General features: G+C 56.3%; 1 protein-coding gene across 3 annotated transcripts; it reads left to right on the top strand.

Annotated features, from left to right (window-relative positions):
- Positions 1-197: 197 nt before the first annotated feature.
- Positions 198-23,426, top strand: LBR (lamin B receptor). Of its 3 annotated transcripts, none has more exons than XM_030302692.1 (14): positions 198-288; positions 3,650-3,828; positions 5,250-5,453; positions 8,000-8,083; positions 9,068-9,257; positions 9,965-10,161; positions 11,162-11,216; positions 13,970-14,161; positions 14,799-14,902; positions 15,715-15,840; positions 19,397-19,565; positions 21,063-21,143; positions 21,241-21,363; positions 21,498-23,426. In XM_030302692.1, the coding sequence occupies exons 2-14, from the start codon at positions 3,664-3,666 to the stop codon at positions 21,656-21,658; spliced, it is 1,851 nt and encodes a 616-aa protein (XP_030158552.1). In that variant the 5' UTR covers positions 198-288; positions 3,650-3,663; the 3' UTR covers positions 21,659-23,426. The 3 variants fall into 3 exon arrangements, with proteins under 3 accessions (XP_030158552.1, XP_030158553.1, XP_030158555.1); XM_030302693.1 differs by lacking the exon at positions 198-288 and adding an exon at positions 1,397-2,073; XM_030302695.1 differs by lacking the exons at positions 198-288; positions 3,650-3,828; positions 5,250-5,453 and adding an exon at positions 7,335-7,472.
- Positions 23,427-23,847: the final 421 nt, after the last annotated feature.

The raw sequence follows: 23,847 nt of genomic DNA, 5'->3' as shown, positions 1-23,847 counted from the left end.
GCGCCGCGCCCCCGCCCCGCCTCCCCGCCTCCCCGCGGGCCCCGCCGGGCGGGGCGGACGCGCCACACGCACGACCAATCGGCGGCGCCGGCGACGATTCAAAAGGCCGAGGGGCCAATGGGAGCCCCGGGCGACCCGGCTGGGGGCGGGGCCGGGGCGGGGCGCCGCGCGCGCTCGGGCGCGGGGGGCGCGGGCGCGGCGGGGCGGTGTCGTGCGCGCGGGAGCCGCCGCCGGTGCTGCTCGGCGACTGTCCCGGAGCCGTTCGTGTCCCGCAGGAGCCCGGCACAGGTGAGCGCTTCGCGCCCGCCTCTCGGCAACTCGGGGCGGGGGCGCGGCCTCGGCTTCCGCTGCTGGCGGTCGGCCGGGCCGCGGCGGAAGTGCAGCCGCGGTGGATCCGAATCGAGGACGCGTCCCTCCATTTTGGGCGCGCGGCGGCGGTGTCGGCCGGGAGGGCGGCGGTGGGGCCTCGGGTCCCTGCGTGCGGCGGCGGGGACGCGGGAGGCTGGCGGGCGGGACGGGGACACGGGGTGGGGGACGGGAGGTGCGCTGGCGGGCGGGACGCGGAACACGGGGGACGCAAGGACGGGGGCGACGGGAGATGCGCCGACGGGGATGGGGGAGCCTGGCGGACAGGACGGGGACACGAGACACGGGGGGACGGGAGGTGTGCCGGCGGGGATGGGGGAGCCTGGCGGACAGGACGGGGACACGGGGTGGGGGACGGGGGACGGGAGGTGCGCCGACCGGGATGGGGGAGCCTGGCGGGGGGGGGGTACGGGGACACGAGACACGGGGGGACGGGAGATGCGCCGACGGGGATGGGGGAGCCTGGCGGGACGGGGGACACGGGGGCGACGGGAGATGCGCCGGCGGGGATGGGGGAGCCTGGCGGGCGGGACGGGGGACAGCGGGTACCGGGATGCCCTCCGGCTTGGCTGCCCCCGGCCCCCGGCTCTGAGAGGAAGGTGATGCGGGCTGCTCGCCCCTGCCCAGTACAGCTGGATCCTGTGTTCTCACCGTTTCAAGGCGTCAGAAGGAGCCCCCCGACAAGGCCCGGCGGTTGGGGGCGGGGGGACGGGAGCTGGCCGGGGAGGCCTGCACGGGGCGCGCGCACCTGCCGCCTGCACCAGAGCGAGGGTGGTTACGCGGGCAACAGCTGTGAGCAGGGCCCGGTGTGTAGACCCGGCTGCGCCCGCTTAGTTGCCGAGCGCTGTCTCCGGAGGAGGGAGAAGGGTGAGCAGCAGCGGCCGGGCCTTCCCTCTGGACATTTCTGTCACTCTGGGAGCGGTCAGGTGTTTGCCTTGGGCCCAGCTGTGCGAGGGAGGCGGTCGGCTGCGGGTCGGGTGGGACGTGGCAGGGTGCGGAGGAGGGCGGGAGACCCTTGGCAAGCACCTGCTCTGCGGTCAGCCCGCTGTCTGTGCGAGAATGGTACCATTTTGGGGCCGCCGTGGCAGTGAAGTTAGCAAGCACGTGGCTTGGGGACTTTGTGTTCGGTCAACAGCTTTTTTCTTTTCGCACTGGAGGGAGGCCTCTCCGTGTGTGATGGCAGAGAGGCCCGTGTGTCCCGTCCTGGCCGCTCTCCTCCAGGAGGTGCTACTGGGACGGCCTGCGGGGTCACAGGGGTGGGAGGACGTGTGCGCAGCGCAGGTGCACAGACCTTTCTGGTTTCATCTTTGGGAGCATTTGCTGACGAGGTGGTGGTGTCCCGAGGGGGTGCTGGCCAGCCTTTTGTCTCAGCCACCAGACCCAATGTTGCTGGAAGTCCCAAATCTTAGTTGTCTTTTTTTTTTTTTTTTTTTAAATTAAGCTTAGGGACCTAACCTATCCACTGCATAGCTTAATTAGTTTAACCCGGAGTATTTAACCAGGTAACAGAAGGTCCTGGTAAATAAGTGTTCAGAAAGGTGCTGTGTCTGCTCACGGGCCTGTTTACAAACCCTCTGTTAAAAGTCGGGGGGGCTGTGTGTTTCAGGTCTGTGAAGCGTTGTCGGAGACACGAATGGCATCTTCGTGTGGAAAGTGCCGGCTCTCAGCCCCGGTGGCCCACATCAGGGAATCAGAGCCAAGGCCGGGGTGTGGTGGGGGGGCGGGGGGGCTCCCGGGAGGGGGAGGGGCGCGAGAGAACAGAGGAGACGGCACGCTTCCTTCCTCTTTCTTGACCTGAGTGTTGAAACAGGCCGACTTGGCTGTTGTCACCTTCCTTTCTGTGCCCCTCCTCCGTGCCCCGAGATGTGCCCTGCCCCCTGCCCCCTGCTTCCCCCACTCCCCGTGAGTCCTCAGCCAGGTGTGACCCCTGTGACCTCACCCCCTAGCCGCTCTCCCCGCCCCATCCGGTGCCAGGTGATGCCATCTCGGCCGGTGCTGGGCAGAGGGCGCTGTCCCAGCTCACACGTAGCCCCGACGCCCCCTAATCACTAGTGTATGCTGCTGGGTTCTTTCATCTGCCCGCCTGGCCGCTGTCTTTCTAAACAACCGAGGCCTGTAAAGTACCTTCTCAGGCGATTAACAGTGAAGAAATGCAGCACTTATGAAAGATTCTCCCCGGGGGCGGGCGGGGCAACGTAACCCTCTCCTTCCTGAACCCCTGGAGGAGCTGGGCCAGGGGTGGGCCCAGACGGCCGGGCCGGGCGGGGTTGTCGAGTTGGGCGGGAGGAAGGTGACTGCTCAGACCAGGCCCAGCTGGTTTGGCCGGTGACACAAGGCTGGGGGTGGGGGGTACTGGGGTGACCGGGGGAACCTGCCGGTCCTGAGAGCTGGAGGCACCCTGCAGCCGGGTGAGCTCTGAGGAACGGGGCTTCCTGGGCGGGGGCGGGTGGGGGTGGGGAGTCAGGACAGTGGTGGGGGTCCGCCCGGCTGGCCGTGGGGTGACACAGATGCTTGGGATGCATTTGGGACTTTAGCTGTAAGACGAAGGCTGAATGAAAGAACCCCAAATTTGCTATTCGCCACGGATTTGGAAATAGTTCTCTCCTTGTTGGTGGGTTGTAGGAATGTTAATTGTACATCCGTGATTTTCCCAGAGGGTTGGTTTCTTAGGGTTTGTCTTTCATGTAGATAATGTGTTAGAAATTAAATACACTTTAAAGCCTTTGTAAGACCGTGCGAATTTCTCTGTTTATTTAAAGTAAGCTCTATGCCCAATGTGGGGCTTGAACTTACGATCCGAGGTTAAGAGTCGCATGCTCTACCCACTGAGCCACACGCCCTACATGGGAATTTATAAATCAGAAAAGTCATCCTCTGTGGCCGTGCCTTGTATAACAAGTGATCCGGTCACTTGGGCGCAAAAGTGTTGTGCAAAGCGCAAGGCGCGTGGTGCCTTCGTGTCCTGCTGCCGTGGGTCCCTGGCGGGCACCACAGTGGCTCGGTGGCGAGGTCATCCTGGGTCAAGTGACTCCAGCTGATACACGCGCAGCGGAAAGAACAGCCTCTGGGGGTCCCAGCTCTGCCCGCGTTTCCGTCCTTGGGAAAACCGGTTAACACCTGCACACTTCAGGGTCGGACTCCTCCCCTCCAGAGGCCTTCCTGGTCCTAAGATCTTGACCAGTTAAGCGTTTGGGGAGGCCGTGTCTGAGTGCTCAGTCTGCGAAAGAAAGAGCCACGTAAGCGTGTCCACGGTGACGCCGGTGTTTCCTTTCCGACTTTTCAGACTGGTGTTCGAAGATGCCGAGTCGGAAGTTCGCCGACGGGGAGGTGGTACGGGGTCGCTGGCCCGGGAGCTCGCTTTACTACGAAGTTGAAATTCTGAGCCATGACAGCGGCTCCCAGCTCTACACCGTGAAGTACAAGGACGGGACGGAACTCGAGCTGAAGGAGAGTGACATCAAGGTGCGTGCCCCTCGGCTCCCCCAGAGGCGGTCACGCGGTGCGGGAAGGGCTGTGATGTGGCTGAGCTCAGGGCCGCGCTTCGGCTTTGGGTCGGACGCCGGGTCCGCCCTGGGGACGCACGGCTGCGCACGGCGGCCTGTCCCCGGGAGGCTCCCAGCCTCTTGGAGAAGACCTTCCATGGGTCCTCTCCCGGGGGGGGGGGGGGGGGGGGGAGCGTTTGGCGGGCGGTGCTGTTGTGCATGGGGGTGGGGGGTGGTCCCAGTCTCAGGCTTGCAGGGGACACCTGGGCAGGTGCCGAGGCCACACAGGGAGCTCGGGGTGGAGGGCGGCATGCCAACGGCTTGGGGGGGGGTGGGGGGGGGCACGGGGGTGGTTACCCAGAGGGCCAAGAACGTGGTGGGCGAGGAGTGGGTTAAACGGGAGCAGAACCGGAGGGGTCTGGGCTTCGTCCTGACCACCAAGGATTTAATCAGGAGAGTGACGCTGATTAGACTTAAGTCTGGCCCGGGGCTTCTCGGCGTGTCTGTGAGCGCCTGGGCTCAAAATGATCTGATCCCAGGGGTGGAAATCATATGTAAAGTCCCGGAAAGATGGCTCTATTTTCGGATGGAGAAAAAGACATACAGAGTAAAAGCCCCAACTTTTTATTGTTAGAGTCAACAAGCCTAAAATTACTTTGTCAAAATGCTATAAAAATTTCTCCACATCTGTTCTCGATTTCATTTTTTGTCACAGATCAGTAAGAAACGGTTCTTGAACCGGTGCCTGACAATGTTCTTGAAGACAGGGGCAGGTAGTAACTGTTCTAGGCTTCCTGGGCCATCTTTCCGCAGCGTGAGCGCGGCCCCCGGCAGGGCAGGCCGGGAGTGGGTGCACGTGGCTGTGTTCCGATAAGATTTCATTTGTGCACACTGACGTTTGAATTTCAGGGGTTCTCAGGTGTCACAAAGTTGCATTTTCCTTCTGCTCTTGTCTGCAATCATTTAAAAAGTGTCAAGCCACGCTTCGGTCCTGGGCCACACGGACTCAGGTGGGAGAGGAAAGGGCGGGGTGTGGCGTCGCTGAGCATAATGCACCTCGCGCCCATTTTCCAGACCTGCCTGTGCGTGTCGCCCAGAGCGAAACCGTAGGACCGAGTTTCTTGCCGTCCGTCCCGGTCCCATCACCCGTTAACCCAGCGGGCTGGAGGGAGCCCTTCTAGTCTGTGCGGTTGGAAAGCACACGGCTCGCTGGTTTAGGCGCGGTCACTCCGCGTGGCTCTGCCTTCTGAGAAGGGTCAGGCGTGGAGCGGCCGCGTGCGTCCCGCGTGTCACTGGCCGGGCCCAGCGGGCACTCAGATGGCCTGAGGCCCGGGGTGGTTTCAGAGCCGACGGTACCGGGTCTGCCTCGTGGTGAAACTGTGCCTTCTTGTCCCTCTCTAGCCCTTGACTTCCTTCAGGCAAAGGAAGAGCGGCTCAGCCTCCAGCTCTCCCTCCAGACGCCGAGGGAGTAGGTCCAGGTCCCGCTCCCGATCCCCGGGCCGACCTCCCCGAAGCTCCCGCCGATCCGCCTCTGCCTCGCACCAGGCCGACATTAAGGAGATGAGGAAGGAAGTGTTGGAAGTGAAGTTGACCCCGCTCGTGCTGGTGGGTGCACACGGCTCGCGCGAGGCCTCGGCCCTCGTCCGGGGTCGGGTCCCCGACAGGCTTCCCTCCGTGCCGTGCCGCCAGACTGCCTGCAGCGAGGGGACCTCCCGTCCGACGCGACGGCTCGGGAAGGCCACACCCTCACGCGGGGGTCGGGAAGAGTGGGAAGCGCGAGGCTCTGATTACCGGTGAAAAAGAAGGTTCAGTTACGAGAGTGCTGTGGTTTTAAAAAATAATTGTGTTTTTTAATATTGTGGTTTTAAAAAAGAGCAGTGTTCACGTTGGAAATGGAGGAGGACTGTAGCTTGAACTGAAAAAGTTTTACAGTTTATAGATGTTCACGTATAAAACGACAGTGGGACGTCACTGGGTTCTGAAAACGTATTCTTGGTCTGTCAGTGTCATTGCCCTTGACCCTCGACCACTTCTCTCCCACGACGGTAACTTCAAAGGAGTTGCTTTCCCAGTTGAAGCTTGGAAAGGTCGTTGTGCAAGCCTGTAGGCCCCTGTGCGGTGGCTGTCTCGGATGGCAGGCTAAATAGAAATGATTTTCTTTTTGTAAGTTTACTTATCAATTTTGAGAGAGAGAGAGAAAGAGAATCCCAAGCAGGCTTTGCACTATCGGTGGGGCTTGGTCCCATGAGCCGTGAGATGGTGACCTGAGCCGAAATCAAGAACTGGACGCTTAACTGACTGAGCCACTCAGGCGCCCCTAGTAGTGATTTTTAAGAAAAGTAATTGAATAAAGATGATCTTTTATTCTGTTCACTTAGTATTACCTCTTTACTGGGTAAAAGGCACACAGGCTTTTAATAACCCTAAGCAGCTGGATGAAATACACACCGTTTTGAAGCTAGATTTGTAAATTTTAAAATATATTGGGAATAACCTACGTTATATTTTTGTACGTCATTTTTGTCGTATGGTATCGTTTGGATAGACCACGGATTCTACAGATGTGACGTCATTGTTGAAATGCCTTGTGGGTAGGCTTTTAGCCTCTTCTCTAAATTTGCACTGTGGTGAGCAGGTATGCTTATACAACATCTGATGTTTCCTTCAGATAAATTTTTAAAAGCGGAACCGCCAGGCCGGCGGTAGTGCGGGTTTGAGGCCTTTAATACACGCTGCCAGATCGCTTGCGCAAGGTTTATACCACTATCTGGCGTGTGATGCCCATTTTCTCATTCTGAGAATTACCATAATTGGCCTCTTTTTTTGGCCAACGCGATGGCCAAAGAGTGTCCGCCCACCGCTCCACCTCGCGTTCTGAGAATTGCTTGTGAGCTCGAACGTTCCGTCCGACAGCGGCTCTCCTTACCAGGCGGGTGACGCGTGCCGCTTTCTGTCACATTTTCATTTGTAGCATTTAGTGCCCGTTACATTCTTGCAGTGTGACCTTCTTCCAGTCCTGGTGACCCGAGGGCCGCAGGCTGGCCGTGCTCCTCCCCGGCGGAGCCCGGGGCCACCGCGGAGCCGCCGCGGAGCCGCCGCGGGAGTGAGGACGGTGTGTTGCCCGGGAAAGACCATCGCTGTGCTGCGTGTGGCTGTGACAGTCACTGCACCTTGTTGCCGTGGGTGCCTCATCGTGACCTTTCGCAGTAACTTGCCTCACTGCGTGAGCGTCCTGTCAGCTTGCACCCAGCAGAGTTCCCGCAGTACGGGGTCACGGCTGTCGCTCCGTGCCGCGGAGAGCGAGGTATTTGCCGAGCGGCTTGTTGGCACTTTGGTACACTGAGGTACACGTTGAGCTTTCTCACCGCTCAGTCTGGCTTTGATTGGAGCTACAATCTGACACCACATCACTGCCGTCCTTCGCCAGTGGGCCTCCCGAGGACATACTTGCATTTTTAACTTGCTTTTCTCCTGTTGGTTTATTAGTGTGATAACGTATCAGGGATGTGGACGGGAGCTCAGTGACAGATTTCAGCCACGCGTTGCCCGGAAGGTCTTTTGCAAGCTGATGCACTTCCCCTGTTCGGTGCAATAAATGCTCTCCGCTGCCTGATGAGGGTGCAGGTTCGCGGCCGGGGACCCACAGGCAGAGAGGACGCGGGGCTCAGTAGAAACCAGGCAGCCGGAACCCAGCAAGGAGGCAGTTTGTGGGTCATGGGCAGGGCTTCCCCAGTGCCTGCTGCTTGTTAATTTCCCCTTGGTGGCTGTTTTGGGCCAGTGAATGTCTTTCCCCCTTTTTCCTAACCAGTGAATGAACTAACTGAGTTTTACCTTATCTAACTCCTAGCAAATATTGTTAGTGTTTGCCATTGAACAATGGCATTAAAACATTCAGTCTGATTGTGTTTAAGAAATGAAAGATCTTGTGTAGAAATTTATATTGTCAAATCCAGTCATCTAAAGATTGGGAAATTCTAATCGATTTTAATCCTCTTCCTTTTTAACAAAAGTATGCTGAAATCCTTCAGAGTTGAAGCTGTGAAAATCTTTGTTTTATTGCTTGATTTCATAACAACATTCGGACATCATGTTCTGTTTAATGAGGTCTGATTCTTTCTTAAGTTCACGATATTCCGTCTTCTTCATTTTAGAAGCCATTTGGAAATAGCATCAGCAGATACAACGGGGAGACTGAGCGCACCGAGAGGGGTGGCATGCCTCACAGACACGCTGAGGTGCGAGGTGTCCCGTTCCTCCCCCCGCTTTTTCTCTTTGTTACAGTGACTTTCCCTCAAGAATCACATTGGAGGGGCGCCTGGGGGGGCTCTGTCGGTTGAGCGTCCGACTCCCGGTTTTAGCTCAGGTCACGATCTCACGGTTCATGAGTTTGAGCCCCGCGTCGGGCTCTGTGCTGACAGTGCGGACGGAGCCTGCTTGGGATTCTCTGTCTCCCTCTCTGTGCCCCAACCCTGCTGTCTCTCTCACTTGCTCTCTCTCTCTCTCTCTGAAAATAAGTTAAAAAAAAAAAAAATCACATTGAAAACCAGTGTTTTCTTACAATCTTTTCTAAAATTCCGTCCTTAAATTAAGGCTCAACATAATTTAACAAATGTATTCTTGTTAGTAGATGGCTATATTAAGATCCTGAGTTAGTTACTGTGATGGCATTAATGATAATTACTGACCATAAGTTTATTTCTTTTTTTTTTTTTTTTTTTTTTAAATTTTTTTTTTCAACGTTTATTTATTTTTGGGACAGAGAGAGACAGAGCATGAACGGGGGAGGGGCAGAGAGAGAGGGAGACACAGAATCGGAAACAGGCTCCAGGCTCTGAGCCATCAGCCCAGAGCCCGACGCGGGGCTCGAACTCACGGACCGCGAGATCGTGACCTGGCTGAAGTCGGACGCTTAACCGACTGCGCCACCCAGGCGCCCCCCATAAGTTTATTTCTTATGTTTTTAAAATTTTTTAAGTTTATTTTTGAGAGAGAGAGAAAAAATGAATGAGCAGGGGAGGGGCAGAGAGAGAGGGAGACACAGAATCGGAAGCAGACTCCAGACTCTGAGCTGCCAGCCCAGAGCCCGGCGCAGGGCTTGAACTCGTGAACGGTGAGATCATGACCTGAGCCGGAGTCCAGCTGCTTAACCCACTGAGCCACCCAAGGCACCCTGATAATTATCGACTATAAATAGTTAGTGTTTTTTATTTTTCAACTAGGAAAAATTCCATCTGTCAGAGGAACGTAGTTACGTATCTACACAGTATAGCCTGCGTCCTAGAAGAGAAGAGATAAAAGCAATGGACTCAAAGGAAGAAAACATTGTTACCACGACAAGATCTGCGTCGCTGAAAACCTCTCAAGCTCCAGCCACGCAGACCAAGGACCTGGAGTTTGGGGGAGTCCCTGGTAGGCAGCGCCCCCTGCTTGGTGTGTGTGTGTGTGGGGGGGGGTGGTGGGGGCACGAGCCATCGCGGCAGTGGCGCCAAAGGAAAGGCCTTTCTCGGGAGGTATGTGAGGCGGCCAGGTCACAAGCCGGGTGGGGGCCCGCGCTCGCTGTTAGTAAGTGGGCGGTGATTGAAAGTAGTGACGACCTATGAGCTAGTAAAAGAAAATACTTTCGGCCGGTTCCAAGTCCTGCATGGCTTAATTGCTTCGTGTTTTGTAAGCAAACCCTGTGGGCTAGCGGGTCTGTGAGAGACGGTGTCCCGAGGTGCCTAGAATCTGTGCACCTGCTACGTGGGAATCTGTTCTGTTAGAAACTTAGGTGTATAGAGTGCTTTACTTTTTTAAAAAAGAGGAGGCTGATGGTTTTAGATGTTCTGATCTTCAGCTTGCTGGAATCTTAACTTGTCTGCTCCCTAGTGGATGGAGTTGACACGTTTTGGAACCTGGTTTCTGGGGCGGAGGTCAGCTGTCCGGTGCTGGCTAGCGGCTGATGTCCTCAGTGGCCACGGCACTTGCCCACCGGGCACGGCAGGTGCAGCCAGGAGTCTGTGATGGCCCGTTAGAAATCGCTTTCAGCGGTTAGCCAGGTTCCAGTCCTGACTTCAGAAGTCCCAAGGGGTCTTGACAGAGCGAGATAAACTGGACTGAAATTCAAGCCTTGTCTGCAGGCGTGCTTCTCATCATGCTGGGACTGCCCGCCTGCCTCTGCCTGTTGCTGTTGATGTGTAAACAGAAGGAGCCCAGTCTTCTGAACTTCCCGCCTCCGTTGCCGGCCTGGCAGGATTTGTGGGAAACCAGAGTGTTTGGGGTCTACATCCTCTGGTTTTTAATGCAGGCTCTGTTCTACCTGCTGCCAGTCGGGAAGGTAAGTTTCTGCTGGTGGGGCTCATTGTCCCGGGACCTCCTCCCCCCTCAACTGATAAGCTCCCGAGTTCCAGGGACCTCAGTCTGTATCTTTACTTTTCTTTAAGAAAAATTTTTAATGTTTATTTATTTTTGAGAGAGAGGGAGAACAAACGTGAGCAGGGGAGGGGCAGAGAGAGAGGGAGTCACGGAATCTGAAGCGGGCTCCAGGCTCTGACCTGTCGGCACGGAGCCCGACGCGGGGCTCGAACTCACGGACCGTGAGATCGTGACCTGAGCCGAAATCGAGAGTCGGACGCTTAACCCCGGCCACCCACGTGCCCCTGGTGTTTCGTGTTTAAGATGAATTGCGACATTTCTGAATAGTTATTTTGGGGAGCAAGCTGTGGCCGCTGTCGGGCGAGTGGGGGTTTTGTTCTGACTCCTCTCGTGGGAGGCGCGTGTCTGTCGAGCACCTTTGGTGCGGGTGTGCCGTGCGCGATTGCCGACGGAGAGACGGAGTGCTCCTCGCGCGCGAAGTGCTCCCCGTCTCTTGGAGATAAAGGATCACGTGGAACGGTTGAGGGACCGAGCGTGCGCACCTGTGTAGGTAGAGGAGCGAGAAGTACACGAGGCGGCGGCCGCGGCTTCGGGGGGTGCGGGCTCACGAGGTCCTCGCCGACGGGAGACCGCAGGCCCCTGCTCTGCTTTCTCAGTGGTGGGGAGCGAGCGGTGGACGAGATCATAGAGGGTTTTAAGTACGCGGAGCCGGTGGTGGCGCACGCGGGGGCGGGGGAGGCTGGCCGTTCCCGCTGTCGCCGCTACCACCGGGGCGCGTGCCGGAGACATCCTGGCGGAACGGCTCCGCCGGCGAGCGGGTGCCCGTGAGACGCCTGCCGCTGGCCGCCGCCTTCCGTACGGGGGTCCTGGTCCTCCTCCCGCGTGTGGGAATCGACGACGACGTGTGACGCGAGGCTGTTTAAAGTCTTAGGTGAAGAAAATCCCTTTCTCTTCTTTTTGAGGTTGTGGAAGGAATGCCCCTTGCTGATGGAAGAAGGCTCAAGTACAGACTCAACGGTGAGTTGTTGTTTTCACGCCAACCAGTGAGCGCGGGAAGCCTGCGAGCGTCGCGCTCCGCCACCCGTGGGAGCCGGCTCCAGCCGGGCGGGGGGTGTGCGGGTGCGGGGACGGCGCCCGGTCGCTTCTCCCTGGCACGCGGTTTCATTTTCCTAGTACAGTCACCGGTCGCCGTGTTTAGATTTTATCGCCCTGGGTCACCGCCACGGTCTGGGGAGGCCCGTTCCGGCTTCTCGGCCACTCCTCCCCCACTCCCACCCCCACCCCTCACCCCCCGACTCCTGGCCTCTGGCGTCACTTGGCTGGGTCCACGGTGCTTTTTCTGGAAAACTGTCCCCAAAGTGTCCTGTGGCAGCTGCATCATTCCTGTCACGTCTCTGCTCAGAGGAGCCCTCGGGTCCCTTTCTCTCCTTTTTATGTATTTTTTTAGTTTTAGTTTTTAATTTTATTTTAATTGCAGGGTAGATAGCGTTCGGTGTTCCACCGGTCTCGGGTGCGCTCTGGTGACTCCACGTTCCCCTGTGTGACCCAGTGCTCTCTTTCTGTCCCCATCATCCTGTTTATGGGCCTCCCCGACAGTCCCGGGCCGGGGGCCTTGGTTGTGGGTCCCTGGGGACCCCTGGTGCCGGGCAGGGGGCTGGCCTGCAGGAGGCTTGTCGGCTGTGAGCACCGGGCAGGTCTGCACCTCCGTCGGGTACGGCTGCCCTACTCTTAGGAGAGTTCTCCCTAAAGGGTTTTCCACTTTAACAGGACTGTGTAGAGTGTCCTCCTTTCCTTGGGAATTACATTGTACATTCTCATTCTTGGCCTTTTCAATCCTATTCCTATCGCTTCTTTTTTCTTTTTTATGTTTGTTTTTTCGAGAGAGACAGAACGTGAGCGGGGGAGGGGCAGAGAGAGGGAGACACAGAATCGGAAGCGGGCTCCGGGCTCCGAGCCGTCAGCACACAGCCCGACGCGGGGCTCGAACTCACGAACTGCCGAAGGCAGTTGCTCAACCCCACCAGGCGCCCCAGTCCTGTCACTTTTTACCTTTCTAACCGTGGGTACTTTATCCTGTGGCTTATTTAGCGCCTGCTTTGTGAAGTCTTCTGCTGGATTCTCAAGGGGCAGCTGAAGATCCCGTAGGTGCCTTTCGTGCCGTGTGGAAAACACCGAGCCCAGCTCAGTGCCCGACCCGTGGTGGGTGCTCAACACTCACTTGCCGCTGTCGGGCGTCCACAGACTTTTCCCAGATTTGCTGCTGTTAGAACCAGTGAGGCTGAGTCGGGACGGTGGGGAGGTTCTTCTTGCCCTCTGGTCTCTTGATCTTTGTGGGTTCTTCCTGGGCGCTGACTGCCTTCTTTTGTAAAAAGTCCTGCTTTCTGTTTTCAGTCCCCTGTGAGGGACCGTGGCCCCTCCGACAGGGCGCGAGCTGGATGGCAGCCCGCCAGACCAGCTGCCCGGTCCTTCTCTTTCAGATTCCAGATTCCCCGTCTGGTTCCTCTGCCTCCGTCGTCCTCGGTCTCCGTTCGTGAGATTTTGCCCCTCACACAGGAAGCGCCCAGGACATCGTGAAGGGTTCATTTTAATGCACGTGGGCCACGGGGCAGGAAGCTGTTCCGTCTGCTGCCGTTTTCCTTTAACATTCATACATTTTACGAGAGTGAACGAGTGGTTTAAAAAGCTGAAGGGAAAGTTACAACCGTTCGGAGTTACCCTAGGGCCAAAACCTGGCTTGCGGCGCAGGCGGGTCTGGACGGTGGCCCAGAGACCGCGCAGTGCTGCACGGGAGCCGCCGTGTTAGAGTTCGTGCGGGAGCCGCCTCTCTTCTGTTTGCTTGTCGATCCGAGCGTGGCGGCTCTTGGGGCGCTCCCTCCGGACGCGTGACTCCTTCTTTGGCTCGCGGAAGAGGCAGGCCGGGCACACGCGGGCCTCCCGGGCCTCACGGGCGCCGTGGAGTCGGGAGTTGCCTGTGACCCGATGGCCTGTGCGCACTGGGCTCTCTGAGGCCAGGGTCCTGGGATCTGTTCCCCGGGAGGTGGGATGTAGCTAGGATCTTCTGGAACCATCGCGGGTAAGGCGTTTCAGGTAAAAGTACACTGGTGTAACTGCCAAGATCGCCCCACGGATTGTGTGTGTGTGTGTGTGTGTGCGCGCGCGCGTGTGTGTGTGCGCGCGTGTGTGTGTGCGTGTGTTGGGCACAGCTCTGTTACTGATTTGGGCCCGAAGGTTAGGATTATGTGAATTTTGAGATTCTTCTCTGCTGTTTAATAGTGAATTTCTGTGCACTTTTAGCTTTGTTTTTATGAAAAGCACATATTGATGATTCACAGTGAAAACGAATAGCATATGAACTATTAAAATATTGGAAAACCCGGGGCACCTGGGTGGTTCATTTGGTTAAGCGTCCGACTCCTGTCTTGACTCAGGTCATGATCTCACGGTTTTGTGGGTTCGAGCCCCACATCGGGCTCCAAGGTGGGCACAGCGCCTGCTTGGGACCCTTTCTCTCCCTCTCTCTGCCCCTTCCCCATTCGCGCTGTCTCTGTCTCAAAATAAATAAACTTCAAAAACAAATTAAAATACTTGACCCGTATGAGGGATCCAGCGTCTGTATTGAAGACCGGGGCGTTGCCTGCTTGCCCGCTCGTGTGTTCTGAGCCCGATTCGTGCGAGTAAGCTCGGAAGCAATAACGTTGCGGTGTTTTCTCAGGGTGTGGATCTTGCGAAGCCCGGGTGTCAACGTGCACGTTTTCTCTTTCTCTTTAAAGGGTTCTGTGCTCTCCTCCTGACGTCCGCGGTCATAGGAGCAGCCGTCTTCTGGGGCGCGGACCTGTACTACGTGTACGGCCACTTCCTTCAGTTCGCGCTGGCCGCTGCCGCCTTCTCCCTGGGCCTGAGTGTCTACCTGGCGGTGCGGGCGGCAGGGGCACCTCCCTGTGCCCTGGCCCCCTCCAGCTCCGGTAAGCACCCCCCCCACCCCCCCCACCCCCCCCACCCCCGCCAGCTCCAGGTCACAGCCATGATGAGGAGGAAGAAATAACAGGATGGAAAAAAAATGGGAAGGAAGATACGCTTAAAGGGAAAGAATCTATTCGCTGTTTTTTCCGACTTTCCTATTCATCTCTGTTCCTTTTTCAGTCACTTGATGACAGTTTATTTTAGTAACTTTTTTATTATAGTAACTGACATTTTAGTAACTTAGCATCACAGTTTATGACAGTTTTCTTTTTTGGTCTCATAAACGTCCTCAAAACGACCCAAAATAACAGAGATTATACATTGGTTGATACTGACCTTCAAGTATTCAAATATTTTAAAAACTCAGGTTGCTTATTTTAAAAAATGGTGAGTCTTTGTTTTAAAAAAAGCTCCAGTTCCCTTAAAATCAGGGCACCTGGCCCTAGGGGCCTAGCGGCTTCCAGCCAGGGTGGGCACCCTCCGGCCTCCTCGGTCCTCGCCTCTGTGCCCGCCTGCCCACGCCGGCGCCTGCCGGGCTCCCTGAGAGGCTGAACTGGGACCCTGGACGGCAGACAGCAGGGCTTATTTTAAAGCCTCACAGTTGCCATACTGTTTGGGTAAGAACTTTTCCCTTTCCAGGAAATGCCATCTATGATTTCTTCATCGGCCGTGAATTGAATCCTCGGATCGGTACTTTTGACCTCAAATACTTTTGTGAATTGCGCCCTGGATTGATTGGATGGGTATGTCTTCTTTGTTTTTAAATTCAGTTCAGGAGTACAAATTAGTCTTGTGTTTAGAAAAGATTTTTAGACAACTTAAAGTGGGAGGTGGTATTTTTTTAGGAGTGATTACAGCTTTCCATGAGTCTGTATTTCAAGTATTGTTGTTCCCGTAAGTAGAGTGCACAGGGTTAAGGTGCCCTGTTCCAGGTGATTAAAGATGGAGAGTTTGTTTTATTTTGCTTATATCGGTATATTTAGGTAGGAAGGTGATCATGTAGGTGAATTCACGTGAGAAAAAATATATTTTCCCTGTCTTTAAAAAGAAAAGAAAATGCATTCTGACCCAATCGTAGACCTGTGGGAGGGTTGTAGACACACAGTCAGGATTCCCTTTGGCACCTCACTCTCCCCCTGTGTCCGTATCCGCCCGGCAGATTCCCACTGTCACAGTGATAGTAGCTGAATCCCCAGGCCTTCTTTCTGCCTCCCCCCCCCCCTTCCTCCACCGTTGGCCCTTTTCTGTCCTGGGCCCCTCTCTCGAAGGCCCTTCGAGCCTGTGGTTGCGGTTCAGCTTTGTCTCCTGAGTCTTTCCCTGCCTCTCGTGACCGTGACATCTGCAGAGCGCCGGTCACGTACTTTGTCAGGGGCCGTCGCGTCCTCATGACTGGAGTGAGTGACGTAGTTCTGACCGGAGTACCAGGGAGGCGACCGGGGGTCCTTCCCGGAGTGCCGCTCCCGGGTTCGTGGTGTTGGCGTCACCCCTGCAGGTCGCTGTTGTTGCTACGGGTCTGGGCGGCGCCCTGAGGCCGCACCTGCCCCTTTTCTTGTAGGTGGTGGTGAACCTGGCGATGCTTCTGGCTGAGATGAGGCTGCAGAACCGAGCTGCCCCGTCCTTAGCGATGACTCTGGTTAACAGTTTCCAGCTCTTGTATGTGGTGGACGCGCTCTGGAACGAGGTAAGTCATCTTAGGGGCAGAGGCCCTCGAGTCTGGCGGCGTTGAGTGTGGGCGAGCGGCCTCCGACACGGGGTGAGGAGGGCTGCTGGGAGGAGGCGGGGCGCCCGTCCACGCGGCGTGGTGAGCGTGTGCATCAGCTGCTCCTTGGCGCGAAGTATTTAAGATCTGTGCGTGTGTCCGGTTCCTATAAATAAATCCTAATTTCTTAATTACCGTGTCAAACGAACGTGGACGGATAGATCAGCACGGAGTTAGGGTCCTGCTCTTTGGATCGTCAGGCGGCAGCCGGTTCTTAAATAGCGAAGGTGTTTTGGTGGTGGTGCTTCAGAATGTACAGAATAGCTCCCGTCGGATGCATCTTAAATGAGGAGTCGTGATAACCAGGGAAACGGGTGTAAGTAAAGCTGAGCTCCTAACACGTGCCCTTACTGGCACATGGAGACGTCATCGGTGTTTTTGGGGCACCTGGGTGGCTCAGCCGGTTGAGCGTCCGGCTTCGCTCAGGTCATGATCTCGTGGTTCGTGAGTTCGAGCCCCACGTCGGGCTCTGTGCTGACCGCTCGGAGCCTGGAGCCTGCTTCGGATTCTGTCTCCCTCTCTCTCTCTGCCCCTCCCCTGCTCATGCTCTGTCTCTTTCTCTCTTTCAAATGTAAAACGTTAAAAACAAAAAAAAAAGTCTGATCAGTGTTTTCTAGTTCTTGAAGACTGGCTTATATTTTCCTAATCTTTGTTTCAATATATTCCCTTTAAAAATCACATATTCCTCAGGCCTGTTTTACTTTATCAATTTCCTGTTACCTTTGTAACCTGTGCCTCCAGGTTTCAAGTTGAGTTTTCTTCCGGTTTTAAAAACAAAATCAGCGTTGCCTGGGTGGCTCAGTCGGTTAAGCATCCACCTCTTGATTTCGGCTCAGGTCATGATCTCACAGTTCGTGAGTTCAAGCCCCACGTCAGGATATGTGCAGACAGCGTGGAGCCTGCTTGAGATTCTCTCTCCCGCTCTTTCTCTGCCCCGCCTTCTAAGTAAACTTAATAAAAACAAAACTGGCCTCCCTACATCACCACGTCCGAGTCAGTCTTCACAACAGTGTGTTGACCTCTCGAGTCGGAGGCTTGGCTGCTGCACCGGGTCACGGAGTCGCTCAGGGTGACTCGGAAAGCGTCACGTTGCTATTTCCGTAATCTGCCTCTTGTTCGGTCAGGGCCTTTCAAGGTAAATAAACCTCAGCTACGAGTAGCCGGGGTACGGATTTTGTCAAGCTCCTGGCTCTGCGCTCTGAGCACTGCAGGCCCGTGGGGCACCCGCCGCTGGGGCCTCAGAAGGTTCCAGGTCCCCCCCAGAGGACTTGCGGGTGGGTGTCCTCCGCTGTGGTGCAGTCGGCAGCTCCCAGGGGGCCGGCACCTTCCGTCTCAGGAGCCCGGTGATGCTTCACTGTTGCTTGGGTGTCACAGAGATGTCTCTTTACACTCCTTTCTGGTGGCGTTTCAGCGATGAGCAATTCTTCTAGCTTGCTGTCACGCGGTGGGAGTCACCGTGGCCCTCGCTAGAAATTCATGTGTTCCAGAGATTTCGCCGAACGGTGACTTCTGTTGATTTCTGTGAAGGCGGTTTGTCGCAGGTCCTGGGGGTCGAGCACTGGAGTTGGGGGTGGTTTTCCCTGCGTGTCATCAGTGCCCCAGCTCTGTGGACAAAGGGGCTTGACTTGATGATTTTCGCTGGCATCTGGCTGTGGCCGGGCAGTGAGGCTGACTCCCCTTCTTGTTAGTTGGTTGACCTGAGGGAACGGAGGACGGTAATTAGGTAGAAGTGACTTCCCTCTGTCTGCAAGGCTGTCCTGGGAGCGCCTGACCAGGCAGTGGCTGCCTGACAGCTCGTCCCTGCTCCTGTCCTGTGCACCAGGCTGCTGGCTCCCGGGAGATCGGATGGCAGGTCCTGAGAGCCTGTGTGCACGGGGATCGTGCCCGGGGATCGGCGCTCTTGAGTGTGGCCTGAGGGCCCGGAGGTTGTGACTTCGGTTTTCCATTCCATGGTCCATTTGCTTGCTTTCTGGAAGAAAGGGGTCTTTGGAGTTCCCACCTTTTCCTTTCACCTGGGCCTCGGACCCCTCAGTGGAGCTTGCTCCCTGCTTTTCCTGCATCAGCCGCGTGGCCCGAAGTTGGAGGTGGTTAGACATTCCCTCGGGCCGGGCCTTCTGAGTTTGACCTCAGTGGCGTCTCCGATCTGGAGTCCGGCCTGCAGGTGTCTGGGCCCAGCGGTGATCTGGCGGCTTGCGTGTGCGGGTCAAACCCTGTTCCTGCATCATCAGCGGAGGGGGAAGCAGGGGCATCCCGTGTGTTGTGATCAGAAGGGAGACGGGTGCACGCGGGGTTGATACGGGGCAGCCGGCGGTGTCGTCATTCCTCCAGCAAACGCCGAAAATGCTGACTGTGTAGCGCGCCAGCCGTGCGCCGCGTGCTGGGGTGACGGTGATGAGCTGGAGACCTGGGGTCCCTGCCAGAGTGAGGACTTGGCACGCCCACTGTGAGCGGGTGCGGCATCCGACAAGCGCCTCGTCTGGGGGGTCCAGGGGAGGCAGCTGGGGGGTGACCGGGGAGCCGGAGGCCGAGGTCGGAGAACGGCCCGGGTGAAGGCGGGAAGCATGAGAGGCGTTTTGGACACGCGTCATTTCCAGATCGTGGGATGAGAGGGTACCGTGAGCGGAGATGAAGGCGGCAAAGTGACCTGGTGAGGGACACGGGCCCAGGAACCAGAACCCCTCTTCCCCCCGCCTTTTTTTTTATGTTTATTTGTTTTAAAAATTTTTTTTTTTCAACGTTTATTTATTTTTGCGACAGAGAGAGACAGAGCATGAACGGGGGAGGGGCAGAGAGAGAGGGAGACACAGAATCGGAACCAGGCTCCAGGCTCTGAGCCATCAGCCCAGAGCCCGACGCGGGGCTTGAACTCACGGACCGCGAGATCGTGACCTGGCTGAAGTCGGACGCTTAACCGACTGCGCCACCCGGGCGCCCCTGTTTATTTGTTTTAGAGAAAGAGAGAGAGTGCCAGCAGGGGAGGGGCAGAGAGAGAGGGAGACAGAATCCGAAGCAGGCTCCAGGCTCTGAGCAAGCTGTCAGTGCGGAGCCTGACACGGGGCTCGAACCCACAAACCGTGAGATCGTGACCTGAGCGGAAAGTCAGATGCTTAACCACCTGAGCCCCCGGTGCCCCTCCCCTCTTCTATAACTTGCAGCTGCTGTGCCCTCCCAGAGCCCTGCATCCGTTTGTGAACCGGTGCTTTGTTTGAACACTTGGAACACAGCATTTTCCTTCCCCAAGTGTTTTGTTGTTGTTGTCGAGAAAGTGTGCGAGTAGTGGAGGGGCGGGGGGAGAGGGGGAGGGAATCCCAGGCAGGCTCCGCACTGTCAGCACAGAGCCTGATGCGGGCTTGATCCCACGACCCTGGGATCGTGACCTGAGGCGACATCAAGAGTCAACCGACTGAGCCACCCAGGCGGCCCCCGCCCCCCTCCCCAGACGTTCTTAAAATTTGCCTTTCCCTCTCTTTCCTAACAGGAAGCACTGTTGACAACCATGGACATCACCCACGACGGGTTTGGGTTCATGCTGGCGTTCGGAGACCTAGTGTGGGTTCCCTTCATCTACAGCTTCCAAGCCTTTTATCTGGTCGGCCACCCAAATGAAGTGTCTTGGCCGATGGCCTCTCTCATCATCGCCCTGAAACGTGAGTGCCGACCTCTGTCTCTGTGGGTTAAATGTCGCGCACGGAGTCTCTTGGGCTCTCGTAGGGGCCTATTCACAACGCGCCCTCGGAGAGGGACGTGATTAGCTCAGGTGTGAAGTAAGTGGTTTGATGAGTCATTTGAAAAGACGCTTGCCTTGCAGAGAGAATGGGTGCTTCGTTCCTGGGGTGGTTTTTCTTTGCAGCGGCCGCTCTTTCTGGTGGGCGTCTTGAAAAGCAGGAAGTCTGGTCCTGCTGTGCCAGCCCGGACTGCCCTCAGGCGGGGGCGACGCGTACGAGCACAAGTGGGGGGCCCGCCGCCCACTGCGGCCGTGTCGAAGGCGGTCGGGACTGGTCTCGGGAATAGCGGTCCGAGTGGCCTCGGTGGGGGAGGGTGCTCGATCTGAAGTGTAAACTGTAGCGGGTAAAGTGGGATCGGGTGACCGGGGGGGGGGGGGGGGGGGGGGGGGGGGGGACAGGGGGAGGCGGGGGAGGGCAGCCTGGCCGGAGCCGAGGAGCATCGCGGGTGGTCTTGGCTGAGTGTCACGTGCGGCTCTGCTGTGACGTGTTTGGTAAATGCCTCCAGCGGGGGCGGGGCAGGAAAATTAGCGCGACCTCCAAATATAGGGAGTTTTGCTGCTCTGATTGGCATCCCGGGGAGAAGAGGAGATTTAAGGCGAGGGTTAAAATTAAGGTTCAGTTTCAACATTGGTTCGGCTCCTGCGTATCACTCGAGGCGGTCCGCGTAGTTTACAGGTCAGCAACAGACGGGGAGTCGTTCCTTCCCACGCTATGGGGGACTGACAGACAGACTCGAGGGCTAATGGCCAGCGGTTGTTGGTCAGGGCCTCTCAATCTGACGCTCTGAAATCCGGACGAAAGCTGTCGGCGTGCAGGGGGATTCCGTGTGTGCGTGTACGTGCAGGTTCTCGTCCTGCTTCGGATCCGGGAGGCGTCCGTGTTCTGGCTCGTGGGTGTGACAGTAGCAGCGGGCCCCAGTACTGCTGTGGTTCTAACCGGGGCCGGATTAGCGTTCGTCTGTGGGTGGCACCGTATCGGTTGGTTTTGTGTCCCCCGGTGGATGAGGAAAGCGGTACAGTAGTGACATTTCAGGATACTCCTCTCTCGATGTCCTGAGGTGACAGGGGTTTGAGTTTTTAAAAAATGTTTATTTATTTTGAGAGAGAGCATGCGAGCAGGGGAGGGGCAGAGAGAAAGGGGGAGAGAGAGGATGCCAAGCAGGCTCCACAGTGTCCGCGCAGAGCCTGACACGGGGCTCGATCCCGCAAACCGTGACATCGCGACCTGAGCCAAGATCAAGAGTCAGACACTCAATCGACTGAGCCCCCCGGGCGCCCCTTTAATTGTTCCTGAAGAGAGCAGAGTATTCTCTACTTTGGAAATTTCCTCAAAGCACAGAATTCCTAAGTGGAGTCACTGATGCTTTTAAATATTAGATCGTATCTAAATTGTTAACACGAGATTTTAAAAACATTACAGTTTGTGGATATGTAATCTTCCGACGTGCAAATTCTCAGAAAAACGCATTCCGGAAAAATCCCGCTGATCCAAAGCTTGCACGTAAGTACGGGTTTATATTTATGATGTTTACGTTACATAAAGATTTTACGTCCGTCTGTCTAGAGGTGATTATAAATGTCTTTTCACTTTCACCTAGATTTGAAAACCATTCACACTTCGACGGGAAAAGACCTTCTGGTTTCTGGATGGTGGGGCTTTGTTCGCCACCCCAATTACTTGGGTGACCTCCTCATGGCCCTGGCGTGGTCCCTCCCCTGTGGTGAGCGCGGCGGGCAGAGTCGAGGCGGGGGTGGGGGGCGGGGCCCTGGGGAATCTCGCGGTTCACCTGGGGGGGGCTGGGGGGAGTGTCGCGTAGGGATCGGAAACGTCACTGACGCTTGTGCCGTGACCCAGGTTTCGGTCACGCTCTGCCGTACTTCTACGTCGCCTACTTCACCGTGCTGCTGGTGCACCGGGAGGCCCGCGACGAGCGCCACTGCCGCAGGCGGTACGGCCTGGCGTGGGAGCAGTACTGCCGGCGGGTGCCCTACCGTATCCTGCCCCGCGTGTACTAGCCGCCCACGCGCCTGCCCCGCGGCTTCCCCGGGAGACCAAGAGAAGGCTCCGGAGCGAATCTTCATCTGTCGCACCGACGGGGTCTTACTTTTCTTTCTGAGTCCGGACCGGGGGGCCCGGTGGTCTTTTAACGCGGCCACGCCTGCGGCCACTCGGTCCCGACGCCGGACGGAGGACAAGGGGGATCGTTGGGATTTGCTTTGTGCCGGGAGACGGGCCGTCCTTGAAGATGCACTGAGACAATCCCGGTGACGTCTGTGGGTCTCCAGGACTTTCCAGCTGTGACTGTTTCGTTCTGTCCTCGTGTTTCCTAAGTGACACCGGCCGCCCCGTGGAGCCTCGTCCGCGTCTCGTGAAGAGAACTCGCGTCCGCTTGCTTTTGAAGTAAATCATTCGTGGGCGACGGGGTTCGAAAGAGGCCTCGGGTCCCGTGTCCGCTGCCGTGAGCGGGGACCCGGTGCTCTCTGTGAGCGGGGACGGGGCCGTTCGCAGGGGCAGATGAAGGGAGACCCTCAGCAGTTCGCTTACCCTCCGCTTCTGGAACTGCGCCGGAAAGTGTAAGTACACAGATTTTATGTAATATATGGGGACTGCAGGTCTTTCTGTACAGTATTTTGAATGTGAAATAAGCGTTAGGACTAAGGATCTTTTTAACGAAAACGTTTGCAGTATTTTAAATTAAATTTTATAAAGTCATACCTGTCGATTAAAAATTGTGAAACCATTAGAATTCACTTGACGTTGTCTAAAAGATGCTGGTAAGACCCAGGAGGGGTGTTTTCCTTAACCCAAAGCTGGCGGATTTGGCTTTGCTACCTCACGCGCAGGTGTCCGTTTTGCCTTTATAAACTGTTGCAGATAGAAAAAAAAATAGAATATATATTTTTGGAGTCACAGCACTATTTAAACATTTTTACACAGATTGGTTTTTGAAAACTTGCCATTTCGGGCTAATATTTTTGTACGTTTTTGACTTTTTTAAGATAAAACCGTGATTTTGCTACGGGTGAGGCCACGCTGTTTATACTGTAGCTCGTACGTCCCTTGTCTTCACCAACGCTCCTCTCCCCGTGACGGGGGGCGGCGCTCCTCTTTAGAAGCCTGTTGATCTACAGATAATTGAAGGGAAGAGTCTATTTTGTTTAGTCATTGGTCCGTTTTAGTTTTATTTTTGTTTAACGGAGGTGCGCGGGGCAGCCGTAGCTGTGAAGTTCTAGTCGGTGTAGTCTCCTAATTAATTGTCCTGTAACGGACCAGTAGCAGATTCAGTAAAAGATTGTATTTAAATTGTTCTCGGGATCTTAACTGTGGGGGATCGAACGGAGCGTCTGGGGCGTCGATGCATCTTGTAGACGAGACACGGGTCCGCGGTGTTGTCCTGCGTTGCCGTGGGCGCCGTGTGTGACTTTGCTCCGTGAACGTGATGGTGACGCTGGCGGCCTCTGGCACCCTCGCCCGCACCCCGTGGTCTTCGCGTCTTCCACGCTGATGGAAGCAAGCAGCTTTTCTTCCGCTTTTCTCCTGCGTCGGAAAGAGTGTCCCATCGTGTCCTCGAGTCACCAACGAAGCTTTGGGGGAGGAAGAGGTCTAGTTCTTTCTCTGGTAATGTGAAGAGAGCCTTTACCAACATAGTGCTGCAGTTTCTGGATATCAGCTATGATTTGTTTTTAGTTGTTTTTGACATGTTTGTTTGACAAGTTTTATAATGAAGTTTGAAGTTGGAAATAAAGTTGAAAATAAAAAAGATGTTGGCCTTGGCGCCTCAGAGCCTCTTCCTTGTGCCTGTGACTCTGGGATCATTGGGGCCGACACGGGAGCCCGTAGGTGACCACCGCCCGCCCTGCCTGCATCGTGGCTCTCAGAAGGTTGGAGAGGGGAGGGGTCCGTGCGTTTAGTCCTGGTTGTTTTTGAAGAGAGAAACGGCCGCGCCATTCAGACCCCGTCACACTCTCACGGGAGTTTGTCGGGGCCACGGAAGCGCCTAGTACGTGGGAGGCCTGTGTCGGTGAGGTGAGCCCAGGTACCTTCTCAGTGGGAGGAGGTCTGGTGGAGCCACAAGACCACGTCTCATCGAGGGGAGCAGCCTGTGTGGGGCCGGGGAAAAGTGCTCCCGAGGACCCCCTCGCGTGTGTTGCGTCGTACGTGACCGCAGACGACACGCCCTGCCATCTTCTGAGTGGAAACCACG

This window comes from Lynx canadensis, chromosome F1 (assembly GCF_007474595.2).
Source record: "Lynx canadensis isolate LIC74 chromosome F1, mLynCan4.pri.v2, whole genome shotgun sequence".
In the NCBI taxonomy this organism is placed as follows: domain Eukaryota; kingdom Metazoa; phylum Chordata; class Mammalia; order Carnivora; family Felidae; genus Lynx; species Lynx canadensis.
This window is presented reverse-complemented; position numbering and strand designations above follow the sequence as displayed.